This window comes from Oncorhynchus mykiss, chromosome 13, assembly GCF_013265735.2.
Source record: "Oncorhynchus mykiss isolate Arlee chromosome 13, USDA_OmykA_1.1, whole genome shotgun sequence".
Classification (NCBI taxonomy): domain Eukaryota; kingdom Metazoa; phylum Chordata; class Actinopteri; order Salmoniformes; family Salmonidae; genus Oncorhynchus; species Oncorhynchus mykiss.
Window position 1 is genome coordinate 29,623,550 of NC_048577.1, and position 11,526 is coordinate 29,635,075.

The 11,526-nt window shown below is 41.4% G+C and overlaps 1 protein-coding gene across 2 annotated transcripts; it reads right to left on the reverse strand.

The window, feature by feature from the left end:
• On the reverse strand, window positions 1-10,870 carry LOC110486074 (TNF receptor-associated factor 5). Of its 2 annotated transcripts, none has more exons than XM_021557403.2 (11): window positions 10,720-10,870; window positions 7,445-7,684; window positions 6,578-6,641; window positions 6,177-6,278; window positions 5,844-6,008; window positions 4,778-4,855; window positions 3,886-3,960; window positions 2,588-2,680; window positions 2,326-2,466; window positions 1,677-1,848; window positions 1-1,325 (listed from the first exon to the last, which is right to left on the reverse strand). In XM_021557403.2, the coding sequence occupies exons 1-11, from the start codon at window positions 10,785-10,787 to the stop codon at window positions 736-738; spliced, it is 1,788 nt and encodes a 595-aa protein (XP_021413078.1). In that variant the 5' UTR covers window positions 10,788-10,870; the 3' UTR covers window positions 1-735. The 2 variants fall into 2 exon arrangements, with proteins under 2 accessions (XP_021413078.1, XP_021413079.1); XM_021557404.2 differs by having other exon boundaries at window positions 7,445-7,677; window positions 10,720-10,832.
• Between the last annotated feature and the right edge of the window lie 656 nt (window positions 10,871-11,526).

The window sequence follows — 11,526 nt, forward strand, 5'->3', positions numbered from 1 at the left end:
TGATTAGCTAATCATTTTCTTTAATATAGACCATATAGACATTACTTTTGTTTACTTTATAGCATTAAAAATAATATGTCACTTAAACTCTACTCATCACTACTTGAACAAGCACATTTGGTTTCCCTAACTACTTTAAACAATGCAAAAACATAATTTCTAAACAAAACGCATTGATGATTGTTATGCATGTACCACAAAATGTAAGGAAAAACACATGTAACAATTCACACCATCAATGATAACACCATAATAACTTTCATGAATAAGCATTCTTACTTTTATAATGTTTACATTTTTAAATAATGTATATAAACCTTCAACGTACATTGGCTTATTCAGTAAAGTTATTACAATTACATCAACTACTTTTTAACAGCTGTCCATTAATCCCTGAGATGTCATCAATTGACAATTAATAGATTGCATGCTCTCTGATTGTAGGACTTTACCACAAAATACAATATCTGTGGGGAGCATTAACACTTGAATCCTCAGTGAACATATACAAGCAGTCTGCAGACAAGGCTAAAGCAATAACATTTTTTAAATACTTCACTGCAATATCTGTATTGCTTTATCGTTTCAATATCTGGGGAAAAATGCATGGATTTGCTGACACTTTCTGTTTGCTAAATTTGGAGTACAGCTGAGGCATTGGCCTGCACTGAGCTTTGAAGCATTAGCTAACTGTTTTTGAAATGATCTCAAACCAGTTCTTTAATTAAGGCCCCTCTACAAGTCCTCCAAACCGCTCGTGTCTACTTTGACCTTAACAAAGAGCGTATCGTCTCTCACGTAGATGGCGTTCTTGGGTGTCTCCAGCTGGGCATGCGAGGCAAAGCACTGGAAACCAGAGGCCACGTTGGTGGTTGCAGCGGCTGAGCCAGGCCGGTGGAAGCTAGTGTTTTCTGGGTCGGGTTTGAAACTCATAGTCAGGTGGTTGTTGGTGCCGCTCTGGTCCAGCACTGACAATGACACAGGCTGTCTGAAGGGCCAGGGCAGGAGGGGGTCGAAGTCGCCCCTCATGAGGACCACGTAGAGAGACAGGTGGGTGTCCCGGCCGGCCCCGTCGCCGTTCAGGTAGGCCCTGGCGGCCATTTTGTAGCCACTGCGGCCCGTGTGGAAGGGCGCGCTGCTCAGGCACGGTCCCTGGCCTTGAGACCCGGCCTCCTTTCTCTTACGGTAGTCGCGGAGCTTCCAGATGAGCTTGCCGTCGTACGAGGTGGACTCGAGCTCTCTGAAGTGCTCCTCGTTGCACTCCAGCTGCGCCGTATGGATGCTGAGGAGGCGCGAGTGGCGCATGTAGGTCTCCTTCAACTCCCCTGGGGGAATTTTTTATACTTTAATTAATCCACAAGTGATTTTAATAAATGTCAGTACAATGTTAATTATTTGCTCATAATCGCTTAAAAGCCTTAGACATAAGATCATTGCCCTAAAAGTCTTGCGTCTTCCAGTAACCCGGGATTGGTAACCACTGAGTTACTTGAATTCTGTGGAATATGCTGCCAAAGACAGAGGCAGTTTTACCATAATTCAAACAACCCAGTGCCAGTTACATTTCACAAGACCCACTTTTCACCATTCATGGGCTTACTGTCAGTGGAAACCATAATAATGATCTCTAATCCACCTTTAGTTCACCCAGACCATTAAGGACCCCCTCCACTCACCCAGGTGGTCTTTGAGCCCCTCCGTGACGGACACCTGCTGTCTGAGGGCGTCCAGGGACGCTCTGATTTGGCCCAGTTCCTCCCGGGCCACACCAGGGCCAAACACATTGGACAACTCCTCGAGCTGGAGCTGGACGCTGGAGATGTGATCCCGCTGCTCCTCCAGAGACCTCTGTACATGGACGACCAGAAAACGGTAACACTTTATTTTCAGTACTGCTAATTACATGGGTAGTGTTCATAATCATTAGGCACCAAACAAAATGTTTTAAAACGTTTTCTGTTGCATGCCCTCATACACAATAATACAGCTAGTCTCTCCTCTTATGAGAATCCTAAAGTTTTGATTTGTATGACCAAAGGATTATATTAATTGCATTGTGTGAATGACTGATTCCTGCTTTGGGTTCCATTAACAGTAACAGCAGTGTTTCTTACCTGTACTGCAGAAAGAGTGCATCATTTCCATAAATATTTGTAAGGTATTTTCAGATTTTTTTTAACAGAGAGAAGATGCAAGTGGGGAAAGGAGAGTGGCTGTGTAAAAGGGCAGTAGGCCAGATTCAAATGTAGAAATGCTGCAACATTACCACTAGACCAGCCAGGCCTCTGGGTGTTATATTGGTTACAATACAGTACTGCTTCTTACCTGTACTGCAGACAGGGTGTTGTCACATCGGCTGACCTGCTGGGCCAGTGGTCGGACCTCTTTCTCCAGACCGCTGACCTGGCGGCTCCTCTCCTGGAGCTCCTTGTGCCTCAGCAGCACCTCCTGCTGGAGGATTGCCATCTGCCGGGTCAGAGGAATGGTCTAAGTCTCCAGGTACAACTTGCCCTTTGGTACATTGATCTAGGCACTATAAGGGCTGAATCCTAATTTGAGAAAGGTTCTGGATAGTGATTGGTCCTACCTGTGTCTCCAGCTTGGTGTTGCTCCCCAGAACCAGGAGGATATGGTCATTGAGAGCAGTTTCCTCATGAACTTGAACTTGGGCTCTCCTTTCCTGTCCACACAGAAAGAAATAACAATTAGTTGTGTGGCAATCATCTGTTGCCATACAACTGCCTGTCATGTTTAGGAATGACATGGCAAACAATGACATACAAATTATAACACTCATTATACATACTGTATTGACATTAACTTGTCATGATGGGTAAAGGCTGATGTTGAACCAAGACAAATTCATATGTGTCTTTTGGTTGTATTGTATAGGACTAGTTCATATAAACACCTATTACCATTACTGAATAAAAATATAAACGTAAAGTGTTGGTCCCATGTTTCATGACCTGAAATAAAAGATACCAGAAATGTTCCATATGCACAAAAAGCTTATTTCTCTAAAATTTTGTGCACAAATGTGTTTACATTCCTGTTAGTGAGTATTTCTCCTTTTCTAAAATAATCCATCCAGGTGTGGCATATCAAGAAGTTGATAAAACAGCATGATCATTACACAAGTGCACTTTGTGCTAGGGACAATAAAAAGCCACTCTAAAATGTGCAGTTTTGTCACACAATACAATGTCACAGATGTCTCAAGTTTTGAGGGAGCGTGCATTTGACAAGCTGACTGCAGGAATGTCCTCCAGAACTGTTGCCAGATAATTTTGTTAATTTCTCTACTGTGAGCCACCTCCAACGTTGTTTAGAGAATTTGGCAGTATGTCCAACTGGCCTCACAACCTCAGACCACGTGTAACCATGCCAGCCCAGTACCTCCACATCGGGCTTCTTCACCTGTGGGATCGTCAGAGACCAGCCACCCGGACAGTATTTCTGTCTGTAATAAAGCCCTTTTGTGTGGATAAACTCATTCTGATTGGCTGGGCCTATGCCCTCCCATGACCACCCATGGCCTAATTTATTTATTTCAATTGATTGATTTCCTTATATGTAACTCAGTAAAATAGTGGATGTTGCATATATATTTTTGTTATTTCTGAAACTCTGGAGACCCTATAGACATTACTTATTGTCGTGAATTGTTACAAGGCCATTGTTTTATCACCACACGACATCTGTGTCAGCCACTACCCATCCAAGAGGGTCGAATAAGGACTTTGACCCATTGAGAATGCAATCATTGCGACTTTGGAGCTTCCAGCCCAACCGATAAATTGAGATTGTCCGACTACAACTAGATTTCCTTTGGCGTGGAATTAGAATCCAAAGCACAGAGAGGGGGAAAATATGTCCACCAACCCGGACAAAGCAGCCATATTTCTTAAAAACACAGTCCGTCTGCACCTCAGGACACTGGTCAGCATGGTCTTCAAGCTGTGTGATAGAGAGAGTACATTAAAAGCAAAGAGGTGTTAATCAGAGAGGTAGAGTGAGGGGGAGGGTATAAAAAGGTGAAAAAGAGGGGAGAAGTCAGAAAAGGATGAAATGTAGAAGCAGGAACCAAATTAGTTCTCCACACTCATACAGTTCTACACACAGCTGTACAGTGTATTATACACCGAGTGTACAGATCATAAGGATCACTTTCTAATATTGACTTTCATCCCCTTTTCCCCCCAGAACAGCCTCAATTCGCTGGGGCATGTACTCCACATGGTGGTGAAAGTTTTCCACAGGGATGCTGGCCCATGTTGGCTCCAATGCTTCACACAGTTATGTCAAGTTGGCTGGATGTCCTTTGGGTGGTGGACCATTCTTGATACAGACAAAGTGTTGAGCGTGAAAAACCCAGCAGCGTTGCAGTTCTTGACACTCAAACCGGTGTGCCTGGCACTTACCCTGTTCAAAGGCACTTAAATATTTTGTCTTGCCCATTTACCCTCTGAATGGCACACATACACAATCCATGTCTTAAAAATACTTATTTAACTTGTCTCCCCCCTTCATCTACACTGATTGAAGTGGATTTTACAAGTGACATCAATTAGGGATCATTGCTTTCACCTGGATTCCCCTGGTCAGTCTGTCATGGAAAGAGCAGGTGTTCCTAATGTTTTGTACAATCAGTGTATGGTGCTTGTGGCAAAATGTCAAGGAATATAGAAAATCCTTCTTCAAACAATAAATGAGCCTCTTCAAACAATATATTCAGCAAATAAAACAAATGTTATGGTCATATCTGAATATTTACCATGCATCTTTTAATCATCTGGGAGCATTTGTTGGGGCACTTGATTTCAACCTCTGGGCATGAATGCCTCTCATGATCCTGGTGGAGTGCGAACAGAAATAATAAGTGATTATTAAGAAGGATGTTCCTTCTTAGTGACTTACAGTATCATATCATAATAGACTGAAAAGAGCTTCGTTCAAGTGTTGTCAAAGGCACTTGTAGTTTTGTGAACTGTTAAGAGACTGCAGTAAGTGTGAGGGATTCAAACATCCATTCAAGTCACTTGCGCCACCTGTTGGGAGAATTACTGTATGTAATTCCCAGACTGTAAAAATAATCTTTGGCTAAATGTAGTACAACCAAGGGTTAGAGGGGGAACACAGTTGAAGGACTTCCTTAATATTACTTGTTATGATATGGGGGGTAGCATAGTGTTAGCAGAGAGTTAGGCAACACATTTCCAGGATACACTTCCACACTCCATCCCCAGGTGGCAGCAATCAGGTCTACATGCTGAGCTAAGCCTTGAGAAACACATCAGGTGCAGCCAATTTAAAGTGATTGTCAGTCAGAGAAAGAGAGGAGGCCAGAAGCCCCCCAGCCACCCTTTTGTTTGTTTCTTGGTGTTAGTTAACCTCTTTGAATGGGCAGGCCTTTTTGTAGTTTGGTACATATTTATTTTGTCACCACCTGAACAAATAATAATAGCTGGGACTGGCTGATCAAAAGATCAAGACGGAGCTGGCCTTGGACCTAAGTTAAGGTAGCTGTGTCCGGGGTACATGCATTCAACACATAGGTGCATACAGTGATTTCTCATGTACTGTATATGCACTTAAATCCGGTTACCTAGGCCTAAGACACCTAGACATAACAGGTGCAGCAAAATCAGTAGGCTAGTTATGGGTTTCATAACAGAGTAAAAATACTATGTTGAGCCTGAGGACCGTTCCACCATCTTAGACAATCCCAAATAAACCACCGGGGACAACAGCAAATCGAAAGTCCTCATATCATAAAACGTAAACCCTGACCATTGCAAGAGTAAGAACATATTAAAACAGTCAATTCCTCTGGCATTCACCTCGAGCTGGCAGCATGTGTAAGGATGCTTGCAGTAGTGACAGGGCTCCATACGGTAGGAGCAGCTGATTCTGAGGTGCTCCTGCAGGTCCTTACGTTGCATGGTCTCACTGCAGCCTGCATTGGAACACTGCAATGACTCAAACTGACATGCCTGTAGATGCTCCTGAGAAAGAGAGAGGGAATGTATATCATGTATCAAATGTTTGGTCATGTTGCTGTCTGAGCATTTGTTAATGATTTATTTTACAGTCCTGTTTTAGCTGGCGTTTTCTCTCGTATTTACTACAGCAACGGGTAACATTTGGTATTTGTGATGTCTTGTGGGATTTACCTGCAACCGACATAATGTCATTCTGTGGGAGCAGTTGGGGGAGTTTGTGCAGTAAACTTCTAAATTTGAGATCTCCCTTTTGCAGCAATTGTCTTGGAAAACCTGCAGGAAACGGTAACAATTGTGTAGTATTGTTTTACATTTCAAGACACTCATGATTGTTTAATTTCTGTCAATAAAATAGTTTTGTCTTACAAATGAAGTAGGTTGGGTGTCTTAAAGTTTCATGAAAAGTAAAACCCCCAAAATATTTTTATGTACCAGTGAAAATACAAAGTAGACATCAGTTGTTATCAGTAAAACTGTACTCTGCGAAAAGTAATTCTGAATAAAGTATGCCTAAAGTATTTCTTCATATATTTAGCTTTCTTCCCAAATGAACCATGGTTTCTTAATCTCACCTCATCAGATTTGATCAAACCTCTGTCCAAAGGACAGGCAGGGGTGGTGGCTGGGGAGTTTTCCCTGCACAAAAGAGAGCATCACATTTCAAAATGATTGCTGACTTTTAACTTATGACATATGCTACCTACAGTATCAAAGAATGGCCCTTTAGCGCAATGGGCTAACACATTATTAAAGAGTAAATTCAGAATTGTGTAACTTGATTATTTCACAAATTTAAAATATATATATTTAAAGGCCGAATCACCTGAAATCAACTACAATCCACTCCATATTTGGTTTGATGTTACTTTGTGGTCATGTGACCATTAAAAAAAACAATGCTCAAATGTTTTCATTTCCAATCTTGTGGTGGCTGAAGTTTGCAGTGGCCGTTTAAAAAAAAAAAAAAAAGATCAATTTCTCCTGGCCCATGGACTACTTTCAGGGTGAGAAACCACCTAACTGACAATTAGATGACACTCTTATCCAGAGCAACTTCTAGTAGTGACTGTGTACATTTTCGTACGGGTCCCCCATGGAAATCGAACCCACAACCCTGGCGTTGTAAGTGCTGTTCTCTACCAACTTCCCCTTTAAATTGTGACAGATCTTGCACAATTGATGGCTGGTAATTGAGGGCTGATTCCAGTTCAATTTCAGTCAGCTTGGAGACATATTTTTTTGCTTAAACAATAATACAATCTTCAGAGGGGAAAGGACCATTTTCAAATCACAAATAGAATTTCGATTCAACTCCTAGACTGACTGGAATTAAAATGGATTTGACCCAAAGTCATACCCTCCCCCATACCCCCCCTCACTGTGTAAATGAACACATAACATGCAGTAAATGGCTGTTTTGTTATCACTACTGTTCTTACAGGAGCCCTTGGATGCAGCGGTAGCAGAAGATGTGTCCACAGCCGGTTTGGTGTGGGTTGAGAACTACTCCTTTACAGGTGGGACAAACATAGTGCTCTTCCAGCTTCTTCACAAACTTCAAACTGTGCTGCACTGCAGTCAAGTCCGATTCCCACGGTCCCGCCACTCCCGAATTCTGCCTGGAGAGTCCTCCGGATCCACTCGGGTCACTCTCCTTTGTTGCCATGGCAATCTGTAGGCTGACAGGTGTGCGGTAGATGTTGGACAATTTGTAGACCTATGCAAATGTACATCTACAAAGACTCTGTTGACATTAACATTTCCTATTCCTGAAGTCCTGCAATTAACTGACTACCTGCATGACTTTAACATTCAAAAAATCCCATTCAAAGCTCTTCATAATGAGATATAGTCCAAACATTTGTGCATGAAAGTGTTTAGTAAATAGGGGGAGGGGTTTATGTAATATCCCCACATTTTAAAACAAACCTATCTTTTTAAGGAGTTTATTCACATGGACTTATAACCAGGGCCGTAGCTACATATGAGGACACCGAGGTCTGGACCTCCTGTAATATTTTTGAATACAAATAAATACATTGTCAGTCACTTAATTAGACCATGACTGTTAACCTTTTTTAGGTTGGTAAATGAGTCGTTAGTCTAGCCAGCTAAACTTTCATGGCTGAATTACCGACCCGGATCGCAAAGCATGTACCCATGGGTCCTGACATCCAAGGGGCCCACATTCGTTCTGGTATTTACTCTTGTATCATACTAACATGGCAAAACATGTAGAATTGCAGGAAATTGTCTGTAAAACTACAACAAATCTGTAAACTTATTTGTTGACCTTTTTGTAAATAAAATACTTTTTCTGCCAACAGATTCCTCTGTACACATACAATTATAGTTTTGAATTCCGGTGCTGAGTTGATGCGAGTTAAAGTGTAGTGGCTAACTGTTTAGCTAATATGCTATAGTTGAATTCAGAAGTTTACATGCACAACCAAGCCAAATACATTTAAACTCAGTTTTTCACAATTCCTGACATTTAATCTTGGTAAAAATTCCCTGTTTTAGGTCATTTAGGATCACCACTTTATTTTAAGAATGTGACATTTCAGAATAATAGTAGAGATTTATTTCAGCTTTTATTTATTTCATCACATTCCCAGTGGGTCAGAAGTTTACATACATTCAATTAGTATTTGGTAGCATTGCCTTTTAAATGGTTTCACTTGGGTCAAATGTTTTGTGTAGCATTCCACAAGCTTCCCACAATAAGTTGGGTGAATTTTGACCCATTCCTCCTGACAGAGCTGGTGTAACTGAGTCCTCCTTGCTCGCACACGCTTTTTCAGTTCTGCCCACAAATATTCTATAGGATTGAGGTCAGGACTTTGTGATGGCCACTCTAATACCTTGACTTTGTTGTCCTTAAGCCATTTTGCCACAACTTTGGAAGTATGCTTGTGGTCATTGTCCATTTGGAAGACCCGTTTGCAACCAAGCTTTAACTTCCTGACTGATGTGTTGAGATGTTGCTTCAATTATCCACATACTTTTCCTACCCCATGATGCCATCTATTTTGTGAAGTGCACCAGTCCCTCCTGCAGCAAAGCACCCCCACAACATGATACTGCCACCCCCCTGCTTCAGGTTTGGGACGGTGTTTTTCGGCTTTCAAGCCTCGCCCGTTTTCCTCCAAACATAACGATGGTTATTATGGCCAAACAGTTCTATTTTTGTTTCATCAGACTAGAGGACATTTCTCCAAAAAGTACTATCTTTGTCCTCATGTGCAGTTGCAAACCGTAGTCTGGCTTTTTTATGGTGGTTTTGGAGCAGTGGATTCTTCCTTGCTGAGCGGCCGTTCAGGTTATGTCGATGAAGGACTCGTTTTACTGTGGATATAGATACTTTTGTACCTGTTTTCTCTAGCATCTTCACAAGGTCCTTTGCGTGTTGTTCTGGGATTGATTTGCACTTTTCGCACCACAGTAGGTTCATCTCTAGGAGACAGAACGCGTCTCCTTCCTTGAGTGGTATGACGGCTGCATGGTCCCATGTTGTTTATACTTGCGTACTATTGTTTGTACAGATGAATGTGGTACCTTCAGGCGTTTGGAAATTGCTCCCAAGGATGAGAAGCTTCTAAAGCCATGACATTATTTTCTGGAGTTTTCAAAGCTGTTTAAAGGCTCAGTCAATTTAGTGAAGGTAAACTTCTGACCCACTGGAATTGTGATACAGTGAATTATAAGCGAAATAATCTCTGTAAACATTACTTGGGTCATCCACAAATTAGATGTCCTAACCGACTTGCCAAAACTATAGTTTGTTAACAAGAAATTTGTGGAGTGGTTGAAAAATGAGTCTTAATGACTCCAGCCTAGGTGTATGTGAACTTCCCGACTTCAACTGTATATGTTTGTAGATCGAGGTGAATGAAGCTACAGCAACCAATGTTATAATGGCAGGGATCATTTTTGCTATTTTTGAGGTTCTCCAAATAGCAACTGAGTGTTTTTAAATTGTATAGAAATGCAGTTAATGAGCTTCAACTGTCTTACCATCTATTGAAATGGTGGCGGGGGTGCTTCCAGACCTCACTAAAACTCAGACCCTAGCTACAGCCCTGCTTGTCGGGATGTTCAGAAAGGCATTAGTGTGTGGTAAAGTTTCCATCTTCTAACATGTTTAATGTTAAATCAAGCAAATATTCCTATGATTCTCAATCGGCACCCATGAAGGACCGTGGATTGTCTCATCAGAATCTCCCTTTCAGAAATCCCCCTAGCCTAGTGGCTTAGTGCTGGTGGAATCAGCGATTCTGTCTTTGGGGTAACCCCCTCGCAGCCCGCGGTAATGGTGCGCGGCAAATCCTTAATGAGACAATGGACAATTAAGCAAAACATGGCTTATGTTGTATTATTACATTAACAGTTCGAGGGTATTCATTGACGTTATATTGAGAAAGACAAAAAGCCGCGACGGAATTATGCGCTCTTTGCAGCACTACAATTTCGGGGAATCCCCACTGCTGAAGAACAGCATAATTAATTATGATTCCAATAGATGAAAACATCATGATTATTATAAAAATATATTATTTTAATGTTAAGACGACATCCAAGGGAGTTCTGTATTTATATTGTTTAGTCAAAAAGGAACACTGAAATTATTTTGCTTTCGTTTTCATAGCCTACATAATTAACAACCGTTGCATTGAAGATCTGAGCAGGCAGATCTTACCGTGTGCGTTCTTACCGTGTCTTTAAAAACGGAATGTGCGACGATGTTCTTGGTTTACTTTTATAATTTACATCCACATTCATATGACAAAAACGTCTGCACAGTACGGAGTGTAGCCCAGGCTATACGTCACAACTCGGCGTGCCGCAAATTCTAAATGAGCGGAAAATGTTTCAGGAAGTGAATGTAACGGCACTGTGTTCTCGGTTCACACCCTTTAAATGATCGTATCCTGAAACGCTGTCAAATAAAATGTATGGTTGGCACCTTGCATAGCCACCCTGAATCGTATCGAGGTAGGGTGCTGAAGAAATGGTCCCTTTTTTATGCATCCACAGGTTTAAAATGGTATTTGCTGGAAATTGAGAGTTGAAAAATTGGGAAGTTTCAAGTTATTTTCAAATACATTGTGATAATTTAACTATAGGCTACAGTTCACGGAGCTAGTAGTTCGATCAAACCCAAACGTCAAGAGTGGTGCTTATAATACTGCTATATTACAGGTTTGAGCATATAGAAATGTAATAAGTGGTCTAAAATAACATGCATACATTTAGAAATGTTGAGCACATTGATACTGCTTTTTAATATAACAGATACATTACAACAGGATCATGTAGGCCCTAGGCCTCGTAAGTCAAGGCCACCAAGAAGCACAGCTGATGTTTTTACATGCATGGCAAAACTGGTTGAATCAACGTTGTTTCCACGTAATTTGAACCAATATAAAACTGATGAATCAACGTGAAACTGAGTGTATTTGCAAAAAGTCAACGTAAGGGCATATTTTTTTCACCCAACATTTAACCTAAATCCAATGGC

What these genes read in the sequence shown, in the direction of transcription:
- LOC110486074 (XM_021557403.2), bottom strand. Translation starts at nt 10,787, where the DNA reads ATGAATGTGGATGTAAATTATAAAAGTAAACCAAGAACATCGTCGCAC. An exon ending in AGATGATTAAAAGATGCATG is followed by an intron (nt 3,961 to 4,777) that starts GTAAATATTCAG and finishes TCTATCACACAG; the next exon opens with CTTGAAGACCATGCTGACCA. An exon ending in ACACCAAGCTGGAGACACAG is followed by an intron (nt 2,467 to 2,587) that starts GTAGGACCAATC and finishes CTGACCCGGCAG; the next exon opens with ATGGCAATCCTCCAGCAGGA.